Here is a 27015-nt window from a genome sequence, read left to right on the forward strand (position 1 = left end):
ATTCGTGAAGCCAGTGTGTTCAGCGTCTCGTATCGGCTCAGTTCGTGACGCGAGTGTGTTTAGCGTCTCGTATCGGCTCAGTTCGTGACGCGAGTGTGTTCAGCGTCTTGTATCGGCTCAGTTCGTGGAGCCAGTGTGTTCAGCGTCTCGTATCGGCTCAGTTCGTGAAGCCAGTGTGTTCAGCGTCTCGTATCGGCTCAGTTCGTGACGCGAGTGTGTTCAGCGTCTCGTATCGGCTCAGTTCGTGACGTGAGTGTGTTCAGCGTCTTGTATCGGCTCAGTTCGTGACGCGAGTGTGTTCAGCGTCTCGTATCGGCTCAGTTTGTGACGCGAGTGTGTTCAGCGTCTCGTATCGGCTCAGTTCGTGACGCGAGTGTGTTCAGCGTCTCGTATCGGCTCAGTTCGTGACGCGAGTGTGTTCAGCGTCTCAGCTCGGCTCAGTTCGTGACGTGAGTGTGTTCAGCGTCTCGTATCGGCTCAGTTCGTGACGTGAGTGTGTTCAGCGTCTCGTATCGGCTCAGTTCATGACGCGAGTGTGTTCAGCGTCTCGTATCGGCTCAGTTCGTGACGCGAGTGTGTTCAGCGCCTCGTATCGGCTCAGTTTGTGACGTGAGTGTGTTCAGCGTCTCGTATCGGCTCAGTTCGTGACGTGAGTGTGTTCAGCGTCTCGTATCGGCTCAGTTCGTGACGCGAGTGTGTTCAGCGTCTCGTATCGGCTCAGTTCGTGACGCGAGTGTGTTCAGCGTCTCGTACCGGCTCAGTTCGTGACGCGAGTGTGTTCAGCGTCTCGTATCGGCTCAGTTCGTGACGCGAGTGTGTTCAGCGTCTCGTATCGGCTCAGTTCGTGACGCGAGTGTGTTCAGCGTCTCGGCTCAGTTCGTGACGCGAGTGTGTTCAGCGTCTCGTATCGGCTCAGTTCGTGACGCGAGTGTGTTCAGCGTCACATATCGGCTCAGTTCGTGACGCGAGTGTGTTCAGCGTCTCTCAGTTCGTGACGCGAGTGTGTTCAGCGTCTCGTATCGGCTCAGTTCGTGAAGCCAGTGTGTTCAGCGTCTCGTATCGGCTCAGTTCGTGACGCGAGTGTGTTCAGCGTCTCGTATCGGCTCAGTTCGTGACGCGAGTGTGTTCAGCGTCTCGTATCGGCTCAGTTCGTGACGCGAGTGTGTTCAGCGTCTCGTATCGGCTCAGTTCGTGACGCGAGTGTGTTCAGCGTCTCGTATCGGCTCAGTTCGTGACGCGAGTGTGTTCAGCGTCTCGTATCGGCTCAGTTCGTGAAGCCAGTGTGTTCAGCGTCTCGTATCGGCTCAGTTCGTGAAGCCAGTGTGTTCAGCGTCTCGTATCGGCTCAGTTCGTGACGCGAGTGTGTTCAGCGTCTCGTATCGGCTCAGTTCGTGACGCGAGTGTGTTCAGCGTCTCGTATCGGCTCAGTTCGTGACGCGAGTGTGTTCAGCGTCCCGTATCGGCTCAGTTCGTGACGCGAGTGTGTTCAGCGTCTCAGCTCGGCTCAGTTCGTGACGTGAGTGTGTTCAGCGTCTCGTATCGGCTCAGTTCGTGACGTGAGTGTGTTCAGCGTCTCGTATCGGCTCAGTTCGTGACGCGAGTGTGTTCAGCGTCTCGTATCGGCTCAGTTCGTGACGCGAGTGTGTTCAGCGTCTTGTATCGGCTCAGTTCGTGGAGCCAGTGTGTTCAGCGTCTCGTATCGGCTCAGTTCGTGAAGCCAGTGTGTTCAGCGTCTCGTATCGGCTCAGTTCGTGACGCGAGTGTGTTCAGCGTCTCGTATCGGCTCAGTTCGTGACGTGAGTGTGTTCAGCGTCTTGTATCGGCTCAGTTCGTGACGCGAGTGTGTTCAGCGTCTCGTATCGGCTCAGTTTGTGACGCGAGTGTGTTCAGCGTCTCGTATCGGCTCAGTTCGTGACGCGAGTGTGTTCAGCGTCTCGTATCGGCTCAGTTCGTGACGTGAGTGTGTTCAGCGTCTCGTATCGGCTCAGTTCGTGACGCGAGTGTGTTCAGCGTCTCGTATCGGCTCAGTTCGTGACGCGAGTGTGTTCAGCGCCTCGTATCGGCTCAGTTTGTGACGTGAGTGTGTTCAGCGTCTCGTATCGGCTCAGTTCGTGACGTGAGTGTGTTCAGCGTCTCGTATCGGCTCAGTTCGTGACGCGAGTGTGTTCAGCGTCTCGTATCGGCTCAGTTCGTGACGCGAATGTGTTCAGCGTCTCGTATCGGCTCAGTTCGTGACGCGAGTGTGTTCAGCGTCTCGTATCGGCTCAGTTCGTGACGCGAGTGTGTTCAGCGTCTCGTATCGGCTCAGTTCGTGACGCGAGTGTGTTCAGCGTCTCGGCTCAGTTCGTGACGCGAGTGTGTTCAGCGTCTCGTATCGGCTCAGTTCGTGACGCGAGTGTGTTCAGCGTCACATATCGGCTCAGTTCGTGACGCGAGTGTGTTCAGCGTCTCTCAGTTCGTGACGCGAGTGTGTTCAGCGTCTCGTATCGGCTCAGTTCGTGAAGCCAGTGTGTTCAGCGTCTCGTATCGGCTCAGTTCGTGACGCGAGTGTGTTCAGCGTCTCGTATCGGCTCAGTTCGTGACGCGAGTGTGTTCAGCGTCTCGTATCGGCTCAGTTCGTGACGCGAGTGTGTTCAGCGTCTCGTATCGGCTCAGTTCGTGACGCGAGTGTGTTCAGCGTCTCGTATCGGCTCAGTTCGTGAAGCCAGTGTGTTCAGCGTCTCGTATCGGCTCAGTTCGTGAAGCCAGTGTGTTCAGCGTCTCGTATCGGCTCAGTTCGTGACGCGAGTGTGTTCAGCGTCTCGTATCGGCTCAGTTCGTGACGCGAGTGTGTTCAGCGTCTCGTATCGGCTCAGTTCGTGACGCGAGTGTGTTCAGCGTCCCGTATCGGCTCAGTTCGTGACGCGAGTGTGTTCAGCGTCTCAGCTCGGCTCAGTTCGTGACGTGAGTGTGTTCAGCGTCTCGTATCGGCTCAGTTCGTGACGTGAGTGTGTTCAGCGTCTCGTATCGGCTCAGTTCGTGACGCGAGTGTGTTCAGCGTCTCGTATCGGCTCAGTTCGTGACGCGAGTGTGTTCAGCGTCTCGTATCGGCTCAGTTTGTGACGTGAGTGTGTTCAGCGTCTCGTATCGGCTCAGTTCGTGACGCGAGTGTGTTCAGCGTCTCGTATCGGCTCAGTTCGTGACGCGAGTGTGTTCAGCGTCTCGTATCGGCTCAGTTCGTGACGCGAGTGTGTTCAGCGTCTCGTATCGGCTCAGTTCGTGACGCGAGTGTGTTCAGCGTCTCGTATCGGCTCAGTTCGTGACGCGAGTGTGTTCAGCGTCTCGTATCGGCTCAGTTCGTGACGCGAGTGTGTTCAGCGTCTCGGCTCAGTTCGTGACGCGAGTGTGTTCAGCGTCTCGTATCGGCTCAGTTCGTGACGCGAGTGTGTTCAGCGTCACATATCGGCTCAGTTCGTGACGCGAGTGTGTTCAGCGTCTCTCAGTTCGTGACGCGAGTGTGTTCAGCGTCTCGTATCGGCTCAGTTCGTGAAGCCAGTGTGTTCAGCGTCTCGTATCGGCTCAGTTCGTGACGCGAGTGTGTTCAGCGTCTCGTATCGGCTCAGTTCGTGACGCGAGTGTGTTCAGCGTCTCGTATCGGCTCAGTTCGTGAAGCCAGTGTGTTCAGCGTCTCTCAGTTCGTGACGCGAGTGTGTTCAGCGTCTCGTATCGGCTCAGTTCGTGACGCGAGTGTGTTCAGCGTCTCGTATCGGCTCAGTTCGTGACGCGAGTGTGTTCAGCGTCTCGTATCGGCTCAGTTCGTGACGCGAGTGTGTTCAGCGTCTCGTATCGGCTCAGTTCGTGACGCGAGTGTGTTCAGCGTCTCTCAGTTCGTGACGCGAGTGTGTTCAGCGTCTCGTATCGGCTCAGTTCGTGAAGCCAGTGTGTTCAGCGTCTCGTATCGGCTCAGTTCGTGACGCGAGTGTGTTCAGCGTCTCGTATCGGCTCAGTTCGTGACGCGAGTGTGTTCAGCGTCTCGTATCGGCTCAGTTCGTGACGTGAGTGTGTTCAGCGTCTCGTATCGGCTCAGTTCGTGACGCGAGTGTGTTCAGCGTCTCGTATCGGCTCAGTTCGTGACGCGAGTGTGTTCAGCGTCTCAGCTCGGCTCAGTTCGTTACGCGAGTGTGTTCAGCGTCTCGTATCGGCTCAGTTCGTGATGGTCACACTGAATCCAGTCGACTCCATCTCTAGCTTTTTACTAGTATTTAATACAGAGGAGAACTCTTTCAGGGTGTGTTCACACTCGTAGTTCTCTTCACTTGGTTCTTTTAGCCCTGAACAAAAAAGAAAATAGGGCTGCACAATATATAGAAATCATCGAAATATCACAACCTATATATAGTGAAATGAATATCGCAACAGCTTGCAATAACTGTGGTCATGAACAAAAGACAGAGAGAAAATCACTTGCTGCTCTTCGGGTGAATAACTTTTGTAACTTTAATAAGAATAAAAGTGTATATTTAATTCATACAGTGAAAACTAAGCAGTGTTTTATTTTCACGTTTGATTATTCAGTTTCCGTTGTTAAATAACCCTAATGTAGGATAACCTGAACCCCTGAACCCTGTGGTTTACACTGATGTTAAAATAACACTTCTTACGCTACAGTAAAACACTGATGTTCACTGTCAGAAGCTGTGGGGATGTTTTCTTGTCACAAAAAGAATGTGAAATTTTTTATATATTTTAAAGATAATTTAAGATTATTTCACACATTTTAAGCATTATCGTATCCAATATCGCATTGTTTAATGAGTTATCGCATATCGCATTTTTCTCCAATATCTTGCAGCCCTAAATTATACATTGTTCTTGGTTCCTTAGGTGTCTTTAATCCATGTTGTACTTCAAGTGCTACTAAAACACACACGATATATATCGTCTGTAATAATATCGTAATTGTTTTTTTAACGATGTGCGATCTGACATTATCGAGTATGTCCCTCACACACACCCAGAGAGTGCACACACACACTACGTGTAGTCCAGTAGATTAGACTAGTGCGCTTGTGCATTTAGACCGCACACTTCCACTGTGTGATTTACTCTATTAAAATGTTAAAATGTCCCCAAAATTCATGATAAGGAGCAAAAATGCCCCTCTATGTCTTTTATATTTAGATCATTTAATATAGTGAAATCAATATCACACGAAGAGTGCAGTTTTTCTCCAGATATCAGCAATAAACAAATGTGATATTGAGTTATTGAAGTTCAATAAACAAGAAGTTAATATTTACATTTTAGACACAATATTGCCTGGTTAGTACCAACCAGTACCAACCAGAATAGTTCAAAACAAAACCACAGGACTGTTCTGCGTCTCTGAGCAACACACAGCGGTGATTCATTACTGAATGAACGAATCGTTTGAATGAATGATTCAATGACTCACTCGTTTAGACAAATGATTCGTTCCTGGATGAATCAGCCATTTGAATGAATCGGTTGAATCTCAACGACTCACTCATTAATTTCACACAGTATCTTTTCACGATTTAAATCCTTTCAAATATCAATATTCAACATTTCATGTTTAAGACATCAGAACATTATTTCTGCATGTGTAAGTATGGGTTAAATACACATGTTCCTCTGAGCTGCATTAAACAGTCTTAAACGCACTTCAGATCTGCAGAGATCAATTACGTTGACACTGATTTCATTTGATTGGTTACAGACCTATTGTGTCTTATTATTAGAATTTAATTTACTGATAAAATATAAGAATTTGACACAAAATATGATGCATACATATAATTAGGTTAGAAAAAAACCTTAAAAGGTAAAAATTCCCATAATACATCGTCCAATTATCGTTCTCGATAAAATCCCAGAAAATATGGATATCATTTTTTGTCAATATAGCACACTGCCAACACACACACACACAACAAAAACTGGCAAAATATGAAATTCATTCAAACTGAATTAAGAAAACGTTCCTTACAAATTAAATTAAACATTAAAGGAGTCATGAAATGGAGAATCAAAGTGTCCTTGATATTTACACTTATGAACCATATAAACATACTGCAAGTTTCAGAACTCAAACTAACTCCGCAGTTTAAAATATGAAAGCCTGGATTTGAAATCTGAGAACGGTGATGCCCTTATATAACGTGCATCGTTTGTTCTTCACTATAGACTGTTTTGTGAATTATTCTCAAAACGCTGACAGTTTTTCGAAATATATTTTATTGAAAGATATCAAGTGCACTTATTTTTATTTTCCGATGCAGACGTGGCGTTACAGTGTGTTTGTAACACACGTCAAACCAGCATTTAATGCTATTAAGGCGAGACACGGCAGGCAAAAACATTGTTTGTTTCTTTTCTTTTCACTGGTCAATTTTGAGATTTTGAGCTATTTGTCTTCAGTAACATGTCTTCTTTCAGACTTGTGTTGAAAAAAAGTCTGAAATACACATTTAGGTCTTTATTTTCCTACACTTTGTCTGTTTGCGTCTGTAGATTTCTCATAAATTCAACAAAAGTTGGCGTTGTAAATCAACATGATGCTCCCTGTCATCACACACACCGCTGGAAAGCTCTCTCTCTCCTGTACAATGCTGTCGGATCCAAATATGGTCATTTTCTTTTTATCAGCAACCAATCATGAAAGTACAATGGGGCATTTAATTCTAAAAGCAAAATCTCATTGGCTGATGTCAATTTTAAAGGCCGTTTTCTCAAAATGTTTTTTTTCTCATACTCTGAGCCAGAAACCTCCACTTCAGCAGCTCTTACACACACCAAACGTTCCAGTTGTATTCCTATCTATATTCTTAAGGTTTTTACAGAGGGGTTTGTTCATATATCATTCAGATTCTGATTTATACAACATTTTATACCTAAAAATGGAGCGAAAATGGATTTTTTGTATGCCTATTGACAGTTTTTCTGATTAATGGAGTGATAAAAAGAGATATCCAAAATCCCCTCAGAAAAAAACCCTTGACTCTAATATGCCAACAAAATGAAACAAGAATTTTGAATCTGGTTTTTTCCAATGTTCAGATTTCTCTTCTGGAAATATTATGCAAAATAGCGCATATTTAATGAGATACTACCTACTCTGCATATTTAAACATAAATATTCTAAAAACTTGTAATACAAAAGATATTTGTCTTAATGTCAGTAATCAACTGGGGAAGTTTCATGCTGATATCTATTAGTTAATTTTTTGTTTCCTATTCACCTGGGGTGTCTGCAAGCGTATCGTTGTGTGGGAGTTGCTAATAAAATCAGTACATACCCAGTGGTTTCGATTCCTTCTGCTGGGATCTGACTCACACACACAGAGTTACCACAACGCTTGCCATCTCGAGTATCAAAACACATGACATGCTGTAAATGACGTCAGCCAATCACAGCACTGGCCTTTCATTTCCACTTTTGTAAAGGTAACACCCCTCGAATTGAGTGTTTTCCTCAAATAAGGATTAAAAAAGATAATTTTCACAAATATTGGACCTTTGTTGGTCTGAAACTGCATTTCATGACCCCTTTAAATCATAAATATGCATAAATGCTCCAGTGTTGTCATGTTGGAGTGACTTGTTTAGCATTTACAGGTGGTTATTAAGCATTACAGCTCGTGTTCAACAGATAGCTCCTATTCCAGCCAAACCCAAGTGCAGTAAAGTTGTTATAAAAGTGTAGATTTGTTGCTGTGAGAGTTAGCATGCTCATAGTAACTAACATGCTAACGCTCACTAGAGAAACGTGACTTTATAGACTGAACGAGCTTCCAGCTGTAGATGATTAGCTGGCCGTTTCTACTAAATATAGTACTAGATAACATGATTTATTTTGTTGGTGTGAATAATTAGGAAGTCTCATGCTGGAATAAGAAAAGAGAAATGAAAGGCATGTTGAGGAAGTGAAACACCTGCTGTTTTAAAAACTCACACACACACACATCACTTGTATGACATCATCAAGTCAAGTCCCCTTCATTTATACAGCGCTTTTACAATATAGATGTTTCACAGTAGCTTTACAGTGATAATAGGAGATTACAGTCACAGAGAGTGTTTAGGCTTTACAGCAGCTCTAGAATACAGTTATTGTCCAGATAAAGTTAGTTTTGATTGATTAACTTGCGTTGCAAAGATGGCACAACAACAGTGTTCAGTGCTCGAGAACGCAAACCTTTTTTGGGAAAAACGTGATCATCTCCGTGTAAACTTCAAAAACGTGAGTCTGTGAGAGCGCTGACGGCGTGCACATGCGTATTATGCGTTTAGTCTATAGATATGCACATTTGAATATATATATGCGCATGCGTGTAGTGTTTCTCTACACACACACACACACACACACGGTGCAGTACATACCAGCATCGGGCCAGATACATGTGCTCCTTCACCAGCACTGATCCCGAGAGCAGGACGAACCAGCACACGGAGATGCTGTCAGCGCTGGAACACAAACAGGATATGACATCAGCATCGTGACATCATCGCAATACATCCCAGTCATATGAAGGACCCCCGACACGACGACTTCTTTTGGTATCATTGATATACAGTGTTGTGTGTGTAACTCATTACAAGTAACTGGAGTTATGTAATCAGATTACTTTTTCAAGTAACTAGTAAAGTCACGCGTTACTTTTAAAAATGTGCAATAAAATATCTGAGTTACTTTTTCAAATAAGTAACACACTTATTGACTGACAGCTCTCCTGTCCTCATGCTGAGACAAATCGAAGTGCAGAGGTGTTGTAAGTGTGTGTGTGTGTGTGTGTGTGTGTGTGTGTGTGTGTGTGTGTGTGTGTGTGTGTGTGTGTGTGTGTGTGTGTGTGTGTACTTGTACAACTATCTTTGTGAGGACCAGTTTGAGTTTTAGACCACTGGAGTGAGGACAAAGAGAGTAAAGTGAGGACATGTTGGCCTGTCGTCACTCTCTGAGAGCCTTTAAAGGCCTGTTTGAGGGTCCAGACTTGGTTTTAGGGATAAGGTTATAATGAGGTTAAGGGTCGGTTTAGGGTCAGGGGTCGGGTTAGGCACTTAGTTGTGATGGGTAAGGTTAGGGTAAGCGACTAGAGATTGCATTGAGTCAATGAATGTCCTCATAAAGATAGATGTACAAGAGTGTGTGTGTGTGTGTGTGTGTGTGTGTGTGTGTGTGTGTGTGTGTGTGTGTGTGTGTGTGTGTGTGTGTGTGTGTGTGTGTGTGTGTAAACATGATGGTTATTGTAGTTCTAGACTAAATGTGAGCATTTACTCATCTCACTTGCACACAAAAAGATTCAATATTCCTCAAAATGAATAAAATCTGTGAAATGCAGAATCAGAATACTATACGCAAACCTCCAATAACTGAATGTGTTAAAGAAAACATGCATTTGCATGCATTTAATCTCACTTTATTGACCAATGTACTTGCTTCTGACCTTCGATGATTCAGTTAAACCATAAGCAAAAATTACAATAGATTTTTATTTTATTTTTATTGGTGAAGTGTTAAACGTTCTTCTCCTTCATCTATTCTTCTGTGATCCAGAACGGCTGACAGGTTTGTCTGAGCGTCGCCCTCTACTGGACACGCGTGAATCTGCATTTCCTTCAGCCTGAGGATTATTATTTCACTTTTGGTGTGAAAAGGTCTTAACATTTGCCCAAAAATATAACTTTTTTGTTGTAAAAAAAAAAAAAAAAAAGCCCAGCCCAGGTGGAAAAAAAGTGACACAAAAGTAACATAACGCATTACTTGTCTAAAAAAGTAACTAAGTAACGCAATCAGTTTGTGTGGAGAGCTCGTACTGAGTGACATACATACATCACTTGTTTATGTCTACTTTTAAATAAATGAATTCAAGTGCGTGCGTTAGAGCTCTGATGAGGCTATGTGTTTTATATCAGCAATCAGGCTCATATGATTTATGGCTTATTAATATAAACGCACGATTAGTCGACTAAACGCTTAATTGAACGACTACTAGACGACTGGAAAAATCTTTAGTCGAGGGCCGTCCTATTAAATACACACTGATGTTCAATCCTTTCAGTTATAATTTGATATCTTCTTGTTTTATTTATATCAGATATACATAGTGTAGATAACTATAAAGTTAACTCTATTCTTCTCCCACTTCTCTGGTCACTTACATTTATGTATTTCGGGAGAAATGGATGAATTTACATGTTATAGATTAACTAGCATGATCATTATAAAGGTGTTTAAATGACAAAACACATTCACTTACATGTATTTGATATATATATATATATATATATATATATATATATATATATATATATATATATATATATATATATCAAATTTGATTTTGATTATATATTTGATTATATATATATATATATAACTATAATCTAGTTCATGATATGGTTAGGAAATAATAAGGAAATAATAAGGAAATAATCTGTCATAACTTGTCATAACATGCAGTGATGTACTTACTAGAAGAGAATGTGGTTTGCATCATAGCGCTCATATCTGGCCGTCATGCACATGGACCTGTGACACACACACACACACACACACACACACACACACACACACACACACACAGTGAAAAAGTGTTTGTCATTTCTTAAGAAATTAATACTTTTATTCAGCAAGGACACCATTTTTTTTAATCCCAAGTAAAAAAAAAAAAAAAATCTATACCAAAATCTATTTAAAATACATTTATTTCAGACTAAGTATACTTCAAACCATTAACATATTTATTGACTTACTGATTATAAATTATAATTAAACTTTACTTGGAGTATTTCTTTAGTGCACAATGCACACGTCTTAATATTAAGCCTAAAATGTGTTTAATATCACTATAAGTAAGGATAGTATGATTTCTGTATAATATCAGTCTTTAAATGCAAGATATTTAAAGTGTACCTAAAGTTTACTTGCAATAGTTCAACTTAAACACAATCAAGTACACTTAAGTACATCTTTAGTTGGACCTCAGCACTATTTCTGCACAATTAAAGTACAAAATTAGTTTAGTACAATTCAGCAGACTTTAAGTATACCAGTTTAGTACACCAAGGGGTGGTTTCCCGGACCGAGATTAAGCCTAATCCTAGACTAAAATTGCCCTTTAAATAGGATTAACAGAAATCTGCTTTCTCTGTCAAGGCTTTAAATAGTCCTAGATTTAGTTTAGTCCAGAGTTTAATAAGCTGATTTCCTGGAGGAAGACTAGAGTTACTCCAGGACTAAATCAAGGCTTAAATTAAACCCACCAGGAGGCAGGTTTAACTTCAGAGTAGCATTGTGTTTCAAAGTGGACACGTGTATTACTTGGATGCACACACACATACATATATATATATATATATATATATATATAATTATTATTATTATATATTTCTGTTAATCTGGTTTAAAGGGGAATTTTAGTCTAGGATTAGGCTTAATCTCTGTTCGGGAAACCACCCCCACGTGTGTTAAGAAAAGTTATAGTAAGTTTGTTATGTAATTCACAGGAATAAACAAGAAGTATTAATTGTAGGATTATTTGAATAATTAAATTTAAATGAAAACCATTCATTGTTAATGAACACTTGATTCTAGGTGTACATCGTTGATATATATTCCATTTCTTTTCTTCCATAGCTGGTGTGTGCAGCTTATTTAGCTTGCTTAAAAATAATTTGCTCTTGTTTAGTAATTTTTTTTTTTTTTGATTGCAGTCTTTTTCTGATTCCATTGTTTTCCTTGGATTTGCTTCTCAGTTCCATGCAATTTTAAGCTTTTCTTGGTTCATTCCATGTTTTATAGGCAACCTCTATCATGCTAATTCAGATTAGCACAGTTGGTTTTTAAATTAATCTGGTGTATTTTAGTTCAGGACTCCATAGTCCAGGTGTAACTAATCCGTACTTAATCTGTGTTACAGAAAGACATTTTTTAAGACACGATTAACTATTCTAGATTAAGGCCTACTCCTGGCTTAACTTAAACCCTGTCCGGGAAACCGCCCCCAAAAGTACAACTGCAGGGTATTTAAGTACATAAATATGTATTTTTAGTATACTTAGCACAAAATAAATGTATTTAAAATACATTTTAGTATTTATATTTTTCACTAGGGATGACATGTACAATCTTACAAAAGCTGAAGGATCATGTGACACTGAAGACTGGAGTAATGATGCTGAACATTCAGCTTTGATCACAGGAATAAATTACACTTTACTATATATTCACATGATATAGAAAACATTTGTTTTACATTGTAATAATATTTCACTGTTTTACTGTCATTTGGACCAAATAAATGCAGCTCTGGTGAGCAGAAGAGACAAGAACAGCAAGTGTTGACAGGTATTGTGTGTGTTTTGCGGAGTCTCACCTGAGCTGGTGTTCTCTGAGGTGAGACAGCACGTCCATGTGGTACAGGTGAGCGTAGATGGTGTTCAGGTCCTACACACACACACACACACACACACACACACACACACATCTGATCAGCATCACTCAGGACTAAAGATCTGTTCACACAGTGATTGGCCGATAGCGACTGGCGTTTCAATGTTTAAAGTACCAAAAATAAGGTGCATTTTACTCAAAACATTAATAGTTCTGTTGTAAAGATCATTCTTACACACTGGAAACCAGTATAACATTGAATCTGCTCCAGTGGGAATTCATCGGTCTCTGCTTATAGTTTCCCATCTTGGTGTTTTGTTGTAAATTATGCAAACCACTAATTATTAAGCAACAGGTTGAAGATGTGGTGCAGTTATTGAAGGTGAAACTATATAAACATCTTTATATTAGCATACATTTCTATCAACATATATTAAAATGTCATTTAATTGGTGTTTACATCCTCTTCAATTTCCCATCTCCACCTGAAACTGCACAACGATTAACTCTGGAAAACACCCAGTGGAGGAAAGAGTCGTATTCCTAGATTATAATTAAAGACTTTATTTTAGATCAAGAATATTCTGCATAATGTGTATTTAATGTGGTTATGATCATGATTCTACAGGCAGATATAGTAATGAAATACATCTTTTCAAATACGAACTAAATGCTTTTGACCAAATAAAATAAATCACATCAGGTTGTATTTGATTTATTAATCTCTTCTTCATTTTAAAACTCTTATCAGTACTCAGGTTTCAACATTGTACAGTGAAATATCATATTTGATTCCTTCTTGATTGCCTTCTTAAACGCTAAAGTTTCGATGTGACTCAAACTGGAAACAAAACTGGAAAATCACAGAAAGAAACGTGTGTAATATTCCTGTTATATATCATGTGATGTTAGACATAAAGCCTTTAGAAAGCCTTTTTCAAATCATGAAATGTGTGTCGATGTCCAGCTCTACAAAGCACTGAACTAAGAAAGCAGACTAGATTATGTTCTGCGAGATCTAGGGTTGGGAATTCTGGAATCGGATACTTGTTATGAAATCAAAATTTCGATTCCTCTTATCGATTCCTTTGTGAGTATTTCAATATGACTTTAAACTTTAGACGGTCTTCTGTGCCGCACACACACATCCAAAGTGATTTTAACGTGATTTTAAAACATTCAAGCGCGCATGGTGTGTGTAACTATAGTGTGCAGCTCTTAAAGGGACAGCAGCCTAATATTCCTGCTGCGTCTCTATAATAATACTAATATTCCTGCTGGGTCTCTATAATAATACTAATATTCCTGCTGCGTCTCTATAATAATACTAATTAAGTTAGTTCATGCATTCATGACCTCGAGACTGGATTACTGTAATGCTTTATTAGCTGGTTGTCCTGCATCCTCAATAAACAAGCTACAGTTAGTCCAAAATGCCGCCGCTAGAGTTCTTACGAGATCAAGAAAATATGATCATATAACACCGATTTTATCATCACTGCATTGGTTACCTATAAAGCTCCGTATTAATTACAAGGTATTGCTACTGACTTATAAAGCCCTAAACGGCTTAGCTCCAGTCTATTTAACGGATCTTCTATCACCCTATAATCCATCGCGCTCTTTAAGATCACTAAATTCAAGGCTTTTGGTCATACCTAGGATATCCAGAACCACTAAAGGAGGGAGAGCATTTTCACATTTGGCTCCAAAACTCTGGAATAGTCTTCCTGATACTGTTCGTTGCTCAGACTCGCTCTCCCAGTTTAAAACTAGATTAAAGTCGCATTTCTTCAGCCAGGCATTCATATAATCCTACAGTTCAAACTACAATCCGGCCTCTAGCTCATAAATGCCAGAGGAGAACTGGCCCCCGACTGAGCCTGGGTTCTCCCAAGGTTTTTTTTTTCTCCATTAGGTCACCTGATGGAGTTTTAGGACACCATTAGGTCACTTGATGGAGTTTTTCGGTTCCTTGCCACTGTTGCCTTTGGCTTGCTCAGTTGGGGATATTTTGGGGATATTTTGGGGATATTTAATTTAATTTTATCAATCAATAAATTCCTCTTGAAACAAACTTTGTTGTATTATTTTAATTTAATACTGTGAAGCTGCTTTGATGCAATCTGTATTGTGAAAAGCGCTATACAAATAAACTTGACTTGACTTGACTTAATATTCCTGCTGGGTCTCTATAATAATACTAATATTCCTGCTGCCACATCTCTATAATAACACTAATATTATGGGATCAATTTCCCGCCTAAAGTATTGCAGCCACGGATCAAAAAATAATAAGCGTGAATCAAACATTTTAAAACACATGTACAAATATATTGCACAAACTGAAAAAAATTATGCAAAATGATCAGAATAGCAAACAACGTGTTCACGGATCAAAATATAATAAGCGTGAATCAAGAAATAACAAGCATGAATAAAAACTTTAAACGCATTAAAAGTTATTTTGCACAAAACTTAAACTTATGGTCATGCTTTCTTAAAGAGTATGTTTTCCTTGGTTGTATTACTCTGTACTTTGTGCTCTCTTGCGTTTTCTGCTCATATTTTACTCTTTTGTACGCTTGTGCTGTTTTTCTCTTCGCTCTTCTTTCTATGTTCTGCACTTGCTTTCCCAAATGTTGCAGTTCGAGTTTCATGTAAATTAGGGCGGGCTTAAGCGTCACCATTGGTCCACTAGTTCTAGATTGACAGCTACTCCTCTAGCCAATAAATCAAAGAGGGGAGTCAAACATTTTTTGATCCGTGGCTGCAATAGTTTAGGCGGGAAATTGATCCCATATAATATTCCTGCTGCCGTCTCTATAATAACACTAATCAAACAAAAAAATTCACTCGTTCTTGATTGAGTAACTTTTGTAACAACATTTATAATGTTTTATTTATAAAGTGCAGTGTTATTTTACATCTGATTACAGTTTCTGAACCTGAAAATCTTAAAACACTGTTTATTTCAATCGTGTCTTTGTTCAGTTGTTTCTGTTTGTTGCGATTGCTTATTTTTTATTTGTTCTATTTTAATAAGTGTTTACTTGTCTTTAATAATGCTTGAAATGTATATTAGTTAGGCTAGTTGTTTTCCTTGTTCTTTAGCCTGTTGATTTTGCTCATGATATTCAGCTACAATTAAATATTTTGCAATAAGACTAAATGTGAATGATATCCAAGTTGTTGTTGTTTTTTATCTTAATTTAGGAATCAATCAGAAGAAGAATCGAAATCAGAATCGTTAAAATGCAGACGATCCCCGACTCTAGCTAGATCTGAGGCTGAACTCACTATATCAACACCACAGCTAACTAGCCTAGCGCACGTGTCACAGCTTTGTGGATCTGAGTTTAAAAGTGCAGCATGGGGTTTGGACAACACTTCATCAACTCATGACTGAACAGAGCCGCTGTTCTCCACTACAAAACATCCATTCAGAGACGAGCGAACAAACATCTCGGCAGAAAACAACAGGCTGTACTTTCATTCATTCACTCTTTAACCCTCTGAGGTCTGAGCTGTTTTCTGGGCTCTGGAGGTGTTCTGACATGCTCTGACATTTGTGTTTTTTTCTGTTACTAGTGACATTGTCATGGCTAAAGTCTAATTACACTGTATTCAGCACAAACTCTGCTACAATAATATATCAGCAGCATGTATGTAAAAGTTTGTAGTTTTGAGATAATGACATTTATGCGTGGTTTGTGAAAATACAAAAAAAAATTGTCACTGAAATAAGGCCATGAAACCCATACTGATTATTTCTTCACAAGACTTTTGAAAATTGTATGACGTAGCCTAGAATATTTGCTCCAAAACTATGTGAAAATCACCCTGACTGCTCATTCAGATAAGACAATATATTCATTTAAAATTTCTAAGACGTGTTTTGTGTGAAGAGCCATATGCGAAGAGGCGTGATCATCTCATGAATATGTAAGCTTTTAACACCTGAGAAAGACAAAGACACTCCCCTAACTGCCCTATTAGGAGCGATCAGGCCCTGTCATTCAGAGCAACCTTGCGCAAAGAATGAGGAGATTTAAAAAAGAATGGCTTTTAGATTGTTTGGATTTATTTACAACACAACATAATCCAAAAATACACAACAAATGACAAAAGAGCACATTGAAAACAATGATCCAAAGACAGAGACCTTTGTGCCATTCCTAAAAACATTGTACATACCATTTCCAAGGTGTTTGATTTTCACTTTACCATGTTCATGTACAGAGACTCATGTGAATGTTGAAGTCAGCAGGACTCAGTTGCATCTGGTCCCTGAAAGAAAAGAAAAAAGTGAACATACTGGTATCAAGAGAAACTAGGCCTGCACGATTTTGGGAATACATTTTAGATTTTTCTGGTTAAAATTGCTTTTTAAAATTCACAGAATACACACACACACACACACACACACACACACATGTTTCCAACAATATATAATATAAAGAACACCATATTTGTTGTGCCTTGTAGGCATAAGCTATGTGCAGTACTGCATAAAATAATTTTATTTTACAAAGCAGCCTATAAATCTTCCAAAAGATTTCAGTAACAATGCTAGAGAAAAATATATTGATTATCTTATGTTACTTCAAATGTTTCCATTCGTTATGATGATATGAAATGAGATAATAGTAAAAACATAAAGCCTAATGTTTGGTGCATTTTTCCTTTCAAACGCAATCGCGCTCCAAAATATGATACATTCAAACCCACAGCGCGCTCCAAAATATTAAACATTATGGTTATACATATCTATGTTTGAGCAGATATCCACAAACAGTATTTAACAGTAAACACGGGTCTAAATAGTATAATATTCACCATATATCTAGCAACAGTTCAACTGCAATGTGAAGTTTATGCAACAATACCATAAACTAATAAGTAAGAATTTCTTACCTTACATCTTTCTTGTCTTCAAATCGCGTTCTTCTTCTTCTGATGTAAATCCAATGTCAAGTCAAGTCAAGTCAAGTTTATTTGTATAGCGCTTTTCACAATACAGATTGTATCAAAGCAGCTTCACAGTATTAAATTAAAATAATACAACAAAGTTTGTTTCAAGAGGAATTTATTGATTGATAAAATTAAATTAAATATCCCCAAAATATCCCCAACTGAGCAAGCCAAAGGCAACAGTGGCAAGGAACCGAAAAACTTCATCAAGTGACCTAATGGTGTCCTAAAACTCCATCAGGTGACCTAATGGAGAAAAAAAAACCTTGGGAGAACCCAGGCTCAGTCGTGGGCCAGTTCTCCTCTGGCATTTATGAGCTAGAGGCCGGATTGTAGTTTGAACTGTAGGATTATATGAATGCCTGGCTGAAGAGATGCGACTTTAATCTAGTTTTAAACTGGGAGAGCGAGTCTGAGCAACGAACAGTATCAGGAAGACTATTCCAGAGTTTTGGAGCCAAATGTGAGAATGCTCTCCCTCCTTTGGTGGTTCTGGATATCCTAGGTATGACCAAAAGCCTTGAATTTAGTGATCTTAAAGAGCGCGATGGATTATAGGGTGATAAAAGATCCGTTAAATAGACTGGAGCTAAGCCGTTTAGGGCTTTATAGGTCAGTAGCAATACCTTGTAATTAATACGGAACTTTATAGGTAACCAATGCAGTGATGATAAAATCGGTGTTATATGATCATATTTTCTTGATCTCGTAAGAACTCTAGCGGCGGCATTTTGGACTAACTGTAGCTTGTTTATTGAGGATGCAGGACAACCAGCTAGTAAAGCATTACAGTAATCCAGTCTCGAGGTCATGAATGCATGAACTAACTTTTCTGCATCAGAAACTGATAGCATATTACGTAGCTTAGCAATGTTTCTAAGGTGGAAAAATGCTGTTTTTGTAACATATGAAATATGATTTTCAAAAGACAGGTTGCAATCGAGTATAACACCCAGGTCTTTTACTGTAGAGGATAAAGTAACAGGACATCCTATGATGTTAAAGTTGTATTGTGCAAGGTTTTGTGGGCGGTTTTTTGAACCGATAAGTATTACCTCTGTCTTGTCTGGATTTAATAAAAGAAAATTACGGGTCATCCAATCTTTTATATCTTTAACACACTCTGTCAATTTGGAAAATTTTGCGTTTTCATCCGGCCGTGATGAAATATATATTTGAGTGTCATCAGCATAACAATGGAAACTAATTCCATGTTTCCTTATAATATTTCCAAGTGGCATCATATATATTGAAAATAACAGAGGGCCTAATACAGATCCCTGCGGCACTCCATAGTTTACTGGAGTTATGATCGATTTTTCTCCATTTAAATAGACAAAATGGTAGCGGTCAGATAGGTATGATTTGAACCAGCTTAGTGCTTGTCCTTGAACACCAGTATAATTTTGTAGTCGATCTAAGAGTAATGTATGATCTATAGTATCGAACGCAGCACTAAGATCAAGTAAAACTAGTATTGAGATACAGCCTTGGTCAGAAGCTAAAAGTAAATCATTTGTGATTTTAACGAGCGCAGTTTCAGTGCTATGATGCGGTCTGAATCCAGACTGAAACTTTTCATAGATCTCATTTTGTTGCAAGAAAGAGCCCAGTTGAGCGGACACCACTTTTTCTAATATTTTAGACATAAATGGAAGATTTGAAATGGGTCTATAATTTGCTAGATTATTATGATCTAATTGTGGTTTCTTAATGAGAGGTTTTATAACTGCCAGTTTAAATGTTCTTGGAACATGACCTAAAGATAAAGACGAGTTAATAATATTGAGGAGAGGCTCTTCCACTACAGGTAACACTTCTTTCAGTAGTTTAGTTGGTATAGGATCTAATAAACATGTTGTTGTTTTAGATGAAGTGATAAGTTTATTTAACTCTTTTTGTTCTATAGTTGCAAAGCACTGTAATTGTTCTTTCGGGGTGATAATTGAAGCTGAATTATAAGGCGCGATTGAAGATTGAACGTTTACAATTGTGGTTCTGATGCTTTCTATTTTCTCAGTGAAGAAGTTCATGAAATCATTACTACTGAACTGTAACGGGATATTTTGTTCGGGTGACGTCTGTTTATTTGTTAGTCTAGCCACGGTGTTAAATAAAAACCTTGGATTATTTTGGTTGTTTTCTATTAGTTTGCGGAGGTGCTCAGCCCTGGCCGCTTTTAGGGCCTTTTTATAACGTGACATACTGTCTTTCCACGCGATTCTAAAGACCTCTAAATTAGTTTGTTTCCATTTACGCTCTAAAATACGCGTTTCTCTCTTTAAAACATGCGTAGTATTGTTATACCATGGTGCTTTATTTTTCTCTCTGACCTTTTTTAATTTAATAGGTGCAACCACATCCAATGTTCTAGAGAGAATGGTGCTCATAGTGCTAGTTAGTTCTTCTAGTTCATCTGTTTGTTTGGGTTCAGGCAGCAGCTGAGACAGATTAGATAAGCAATTTGAGAAATTATCTATGGTGGATGGGAGGATTGTTCTGCCTGGTTGATAACGCGACGCCGCATGACATATTACAGCAGTACGTAATATGCAAGTTACCATGTAGTGATCAGTGACTTCATCACTTTGTGGAATGATATCTATATCGGTTGGATCGGTTCCATGTGATATAATTAAATCGAGTGCACTCAAAAAAATGATTTTTCAGTTTTGTTCACTTTACCTGAACAATTCATGTTGAAATAATGCCATTTTGGCTATTTTTCATTTCAACATGATTGTGTCATGTTAAACTGACTTAAAACTGTCACTCGTTGGTTTAACATAAAGTTTTCATTTTAAAAGTACATGTTTCAATCACTTAGCTCAGTCAAACTGTTGACTGAATAAAAAAAAAAAATATAATAACTTACATAATATTTATAATTTATTTTAAATATTTTTGTTTATTAATTTATAGCTTGATTATAATTATAGAAGTGCAATTAAATGGTTATTGGTGTTTTTAGGTTTGTTATTTGTCTTAAATTGCTGTTAAATCAGACTGATACAAATAATGTTTAGTAAAAGTCAATCACACATATAAAATGTGTGTTTTTATAAAGTCAGCCGGACTGAATGTCAAAACAGCCTGAAAACAAACCACATTCTCAACCTAAAGGAAGCGGAAATTTGTTGTGACGCAATTTGCATATCCTGGCGGCAACATTCATAAAATACGTTAATGCTGCGCATCTCTCAAATAGATCGCCACGCCATTAACTGGAATATAAGCTTAAAACAAACAGGTACGTGCTCATCCATTTACATCACTGTTATTAGAAACAATATTATCAAACTGTTTTATGATGTCGGTTGATACTAATGTGTTATTTTGACAGAATGCACGATTGTAAGCCTAAATGAGATGGCCGCGCCATAAACTGTATTAAACAGCACACGAACAGGTAACTGTTAACTTAACTCATCTATCCATTTGCATCAGTGTTGTTAGAAAAAATATTAGCCAACAGTTTTATTATATTGGTTGAACGTTATGTATTTATGGCCTGATTGCACTATTTTAAGCCTAGATGACCGCGCCATCAACTGAATTAAACGGCAAACAAACAGGTAAGTTAACTTTTTCGTCCATTTGCATCAGTCTGATTAGAAACAATTTTAACAACTGTTTTATTATGTCGACTGATACGGATGAATTTATGACAGAATCCACGATTGTATGCCTGAAAGAGATCACCGCGCCATAACAGAATTAAACATCAAACGAAAAGGTATGTGTCTAAGTTTGCACATGTTTGTTAGTTTAATCATCTATCTTTGCACTCTGTTCATTTTCATGGCATCGATCAAAGATATTATAACAATGTTGTGTTGTGTGGTTGATGGTTCAGTGCGTTTTTAAAGCATTAATGACAATTATTATTGGTTACTGAATATTGTTAATAATAATATCAATAATGGGTATTTGCGCCTTTGGTTGCTAGAATGGTATGTATGGCTAATAATTTTTAGTTATTCATATTTGTTATTTGTGTCTTTCAGAACCACACACATTTTAAAGTTGTATAAACTAATATAAATACTGACTGTAACCAGTACAGTAGGCCTACAATGTGTTTTTTTTGTTGTTTTTTTTTTTTTATGGTCTCATTTTACAACTCCCATAGAGAAAACCATGAATTTGACCATTTTTGAATCTGTTCAGCTATCTGTTGAAGCATAAGACAGTCGTTGAAAGTTGTCTTATGAATCATAAAAATAAACTCAATAAATGTTGCTTAATTGTGTTACATTACCATAATTTTGTGTTTTGCCTTCAAGTGCAAAAATGGCATTGATGTCATTAGAACTACGATCCTGATATGTCTACTATCTCAAAGGAAGAGTCAGCTGATGATTTGAAGACACATGAGGTAGGACACATGTCAGGACTACATTATATTTACTTAGGAATACTTTATCCTTTTAGCATAAATCAGTATGTCATTAGAATAAATGTATGACTTGGATAGTGCACCTAAAAATAAAATGAAAATTGTCATGATTTACTCACCCTCATGTTCCAAAACCATAATTTTGTTCATCTTAAGAAAAATAAATAAATAATATATTTCATACTTTTTGTCATTTTATCCATTGGAAGGCTTGTATAAAACTGCTTTATTCATATGGATTAGCTATATCTTTATGTACTTACTGAAGCTAAATATTGATTGTCTATAGACTTTTGATGGATGGTCCATGACATAAAAATATAAAAAAAATTATAATTTGTTCCAAAGCTGAACAAGATTCTTGTGTTTGGTATGATGTGATAGTGAGTAAATGATGACAGAATTTTCATTGTGGGGTGAACTATCCCTTTCAAGTACCACTTTACTTTCTACTTTGTAATAAAGAACCGACTGATGCCAAATTACATGTTGTTAATTTTTTTTTTTTTTTTTTTGCTCTAGAACAGTGGTTCCCAAACCTGTCCTGGAGTACCCCCAACACTACACAACATTTTCTTTGTCTCCCTAATCAAACATACCTGATTCAACTCATCAGCTCATTATCACATGGGTTAATGAGCTGATGAGTTGAATCAGGTGTGTTTGATTAGGGAGACAAAGAAAATGTTGTGTAGTGTTGGGGGTACTCCAGGACAGGTTTGGGAACCACTGCTCTAGAACATTCAACTGATAAACCCCTGACATTTTTTCCCAATAAAATCCTTCTGACAAACTGGAAGACGTGTTGTTTAAAGTACTACAGGGTTTTAAATGGGCACAAACCCTACTGAATAAACACTACTCTGATCCTTCACGCCTTTATTTTAATTTATGAAAATTTAAATGTCTGCCCTCACAAGGGTCGTTTTTATGAAATGTGGTGACATACACTAACACTTTCTTTTTTTTCTTTCAATGCATTTAGAAAAAGGAGTTTGACCAGGTGCAGCAGTCACCATCATTGCTGGTGAGGAGGAACGTTGTCTTTAAACTCACTGGATGTTTTGATTGAAGATGAGGTGGTGATGTCTACCAAGTCTTGGTCAGTGCACTGCTGCTGTTTTTTGCACTTATTTATGCCCTTATTTAGAGAACACTAACTTCTCAAAGTTTATTCATAAAGTGCTGTTGAATCTAGAGGAAACATTTTACTTAAAAATGGTCCAGTCTGTTTCAGTTATTTTATTAGTATAATATTATTTTATATTTACACATTTTAAACAAGCATATTTCCTTGTTTGTGCAGTTTTCACTTATTTGGTGAAAAAGTCTGATAATATTGTTTTAATGTTATATATATTTTTACTATAAAGCCCACTGATTTTGTTTTATGCCTGAGAATGTTTTGTGAAGTAAATGTTGTATCTCAATAAATACTAAATAAGAATATCCTCCTGGTCTGTCGTAATTGCTTTGTACCAGTGTTCTTTGATAAGAAAAATGTAAGCAAGATGAGAAAATAGGGAGACTTGTTAATGTTTAATATTCTATTATGTTGGTATTTTAAACAACTTTCTTATATGTAGGTGTTTATGGGTGAGTTACCATTGTGGTAAAGTGTCGAGCATGTGCTTCGGTGAAGGACCTGCTAAGAATTCAAGTTGCTTTAAAAGCAACTCCAATGGGATTGCTAGTGATGCAATCAGTACCATCTTTAGACTGCCAACATCGTATGTATTAAAAGAAAAGCTATATATAGGTTGATTGTATGTTATTTTAACTCTGTGTGTCTATTAAATAGACACAAATAAATAACTCTTTGGCTGAACATGATTGAAGCATGGACAGTGGTTCCACATGATGGAACCATGTTATCTCAACCCAAATACTTCATGTTGGATAAACTTAAGCAAAGTGAGTAAAGTCAATTAAAATTAGACTCGTCCAAATAACTTGACTTAATCGTGTCCAAATAACTTGATTCAGTCTTGTCCAAATAACCTGATTCAGTCGTGTCCAAATAACTTGATTTAATCATGTCCAAATAACTTGATTCAATCTTGTCCAAATAACCTGATTCAGTCGTGTTCGAATAACTTGAATCAATCACGTGGAACCACTGTCCATGATTAAATCATGTTCAACCAAAGAGTCATTTTTTTGAGTGTGTATGATTAAGACGATGTGTTGGTCCGGTGACGTTTTGCTTGACCCCAAATGAATTTAATAAATCTGTAAACGCAGCTCCTAACACATCATTTGGATTATCTACGTGTATGTTAAAATCTCCAACAATTAGTGCTTTATCGACATTGACTAATAGGTCTGAGAGAAAATCTGCAAACTCTTTTAGGAAATCAGCGTAAGGCCCTGGCGGTCTATATACGGTAGCCAAGGCTAGAGATAATAGGGATGTTTTTCTAACATCTAAGAGCGTAACATTTAGTACAAGTACTTCAAATGAAATAAACGTATAACCCGTTTTCTGGGTAACATTTAGAATATCTTTATAAATGGTTGCAACACCTCCGCCACGACCAATCAGACGGGGCTCATGCTTATAACAGTATCCAGGAGGAGTAGACTCATTAATACCGAAATAATCATTTGGTTTAAGCCAGGTTTCAGTAAGGCAAAGTACATCGAAGCTATTATCTGTGACTATTTCATTTACAATACCTGCCTTAGGTGTGAGTGATCTAATGTTTAGAAGACCTAGCTTTAGAAATAGTTTTTGTTTACTAATAGCAACATTTTCTGTTTTAATAACAATTAGATTTTTCCTAGATCCTGCATTAGATTTATTATTTGATCTCACTAAACGAGGAATAGACACGGTTTCTATGCAATGTTCTACACTAGTATTTATATCAGTTGAATTGGTGCAGCAGAGACTATGATTTGGACTTTTGGTTACTAGTCAATGTAAGCTCACAGCGCGTCTTCCAAACTCGACGAAAAGCAGAGACTTGTGAAGTGTTTTGGTGTTTTGTGTTTGAGGTAATGAGGGCGTTCGCGTCCCATGTGGAGATTTGCATGTGAATCTCTTTTGCGCGAGTGGGCGTGGCCGAATTAAAAGTAATTAGCAAGCGTTTGAGATACTGGACATCCTGTTGGTTTTATACAAATTACTTAAACACAGAATATTTGTTTTCAGTTTGAATCCGATCATTTAAAAGTACACACTTAAATGTGTATAAAGGTGTATGGCTCATAAATGTGTGAGAAGGATTCGCTGAGTTTTGTTTCAGTTTATAGACGTGCTCAAGAAAAAAAAGTTCACCGCGACGGAGAGGCAGAACGCACACCCTGTTTATTTTCTTTATTTTACAAAAGCACAATGTTTTGATTTGATTGTAAGTGGACACATACAAAAGTAGAAATATCACAGATTCTTTTTTTATATTTCTTTTTTCTGTATAACCATAAATGACGGAGTAATTTACGTTTATTGTACTACAATGTGAAGAAAATCCAGCAAAACGCGGGGGCGCGTTTTCCGACCTCAGAGGGTTAAAACACTTACGTAGAGCTCGACTGATACTTCAGCTTTAACCATTATAATCAACCCAGCTGCATAATGAATCTCACTTTTCTTCACGGAAATAGAAATCTTTGATGCAACGTGAGCAGATCTGAACATAATGCTGTGATCGACATTTCACTGTAATCGTGTCGTTATAGATTTAGTTTCACTGTGTGAATATCTTCAGTTTGGGGCATTTTTGCCTCAAGACCCACTTAATCTTGGAAACACTGTGTGTGTGTGTGTGTGTGTGTGTGTGTGTGTGTGTGTGTGTGTGTGTGTGTGTGTGTGTGTGTGTGTGTGTGTGTGTGTCTTGTACTGTTTGCCCTGAAAATATTACACTAGCCGCGTTTCCATTACCCTTTAAATTGCGCAAATTGAAATTGCGAATTGAAAATACGGCCAATGGAAACACGTAATTTTCGCATAAACTCCCATTTATCGCAAAAAAGTTTTTACGCTCGCATGAGGTGGTTTTTCAGGCAATTAAAAAATTTTTTTTTAAATATTTCGCAAGACTGCATTGGAAACAGTTTTTGCACATTTACATTCACCTGACGTAGATGACGCGGTGTGTTTGGACAGAAGACGAGACAGAGTTCTTCATTAAACTCATAAAAGACGAAAGAATTACAGGAATACTGGATTCTAAACCACTAAGAAATTCCACAATCAAGATCTTGAAGCAGATTTGAGGGAGAAACACCCAGAAACTCCTCATATGAGCCGCTCACAGTATAACGGTCTTTCCTTGCCATTAATGCTTGGAAAACACGTCTACGACTCCTTCGATTTAAAATAATGTCTAGTGCGATGGCTGAGATACATGTAAACCTACAAACATCATGTTGCCATGATTATTGGAATGACTTATTGCGAGAGGAAAAAAATTACGTTTCAGTCGAATAACATCGGTTAATGGAAACGCCGTCATTTCGCAATAGTTTTTTATCGGCATTTAGAAAATATCGCAAAATATTTGCGCAAATCTGTAATGGAAACGCGGCTGGTGTCTGACTCCAGTTCTGGACACGTTAAAGCTGAACACACATTTTGACTGCGTGAGATTCTCCAATTTTGTTGTTGCTGGAGTATCCGAAACACAAACTGTAAAGGCTCCGCCCTCTTCTGAAAAGGGGGCGGGGAGCAGCAGCTCATTTGCATTTAAAGAGACACACACACACAAAAAGGCATGTTTTTGCTCACACCCAAAAAGGGGAAAATTTGACAAGCTCTAATAAATGATCTGGGGGGATTTTTGAGTTGAAATTTCACAGACACATTCTGAGGACACCATAGAGTTACATTACATCTTGTGAAAAGGGGCATAATATGTCACCTTTAAATTGTGTATAATATGTGTCTGCGCGCACAATCATAAAAATCATAATAGGAACAGTAAAAACAGAGACTGGATAGTCATGTGTCATAATATTGGAAAGGTTTCAACTAAATCATCCACACGCTAAATGAGTAGGTGTGTGAAAACCATCAGACGGGCTGTGTTTAACCAGATTAGCATCTCATGTTTCTCTATGAGGATTATTTTAACATCTCTCAACTAGGCTTGATGCGATAGTCTGTGTTAGTGGTTTTACACAGTGTTCAGGCGCAACACTGGTTACATCACTTGCCCACCTACAAATCACTGCCCACACCATCGTTTAGATTGTTTATAGGAATAAATATGATTTAATTCAGTTAGAGAACAGACACGACATTAAA

At 38.6% G+C, this 27015-nt stretch overlaps 1 protein-coding gene and 1 long non-coding RNA gene across 3 annotated transcripts in view; one reads left to right on the forward strand and one right to left on the reverse strand.

Moving 5' to 3' along the window:
* rapgef6 (Rap guanine nucleotide exchange factor (GEF) 6) overlaps positions 1-27015 on the reverse strand; it is a 165445-nt gene that overhangs the window by 117924 nt on the left and 20506 nt on the right. Inside the window, 3 exon segments of the mRNA XM_082140848.1 lie at positions 8383-8466; positions 10472-10528; positions 12375-12445. Coding sequence (XP_081996974.1) covers positions 8383-8466; positions 10472-10528; positions 12375-12445 — 212 coding nt within the window.
* LOC309477994 lies at positions 20236-21749 on the forward strand. 2 transcript variants are annotated; one of them, XR_014198731.1, is made up of 5 exons: positions 20236-20615; positions 20709-20774; positions 20896-20940; positions 21037-21101; positions 21652-21749. It is a non-coding gene; the product is annotated as an uncharacterized lncRNA (long non-coding RNA). The 2 variants fall into 2 exon arrangements; XR_014198732.1 differs by lacking the exon at positions 21652-21749 and having other exon boundaries at positions 21037-21417.

This window comes from Leuciscus leuciscus (genome assembly GCF_965113295.1).
Source record: "Leuciscus leuciscus genome assembly, chromosome: 16".
In the NCBI taxonomy this organism is placed as follows: domain Eukaryota; kingdom Metazoa; phylum Chordata; class Actinopteri; order Cypriniformes; family Leuciscidae; genus Leuciscus; species Leuciscus leuciscus.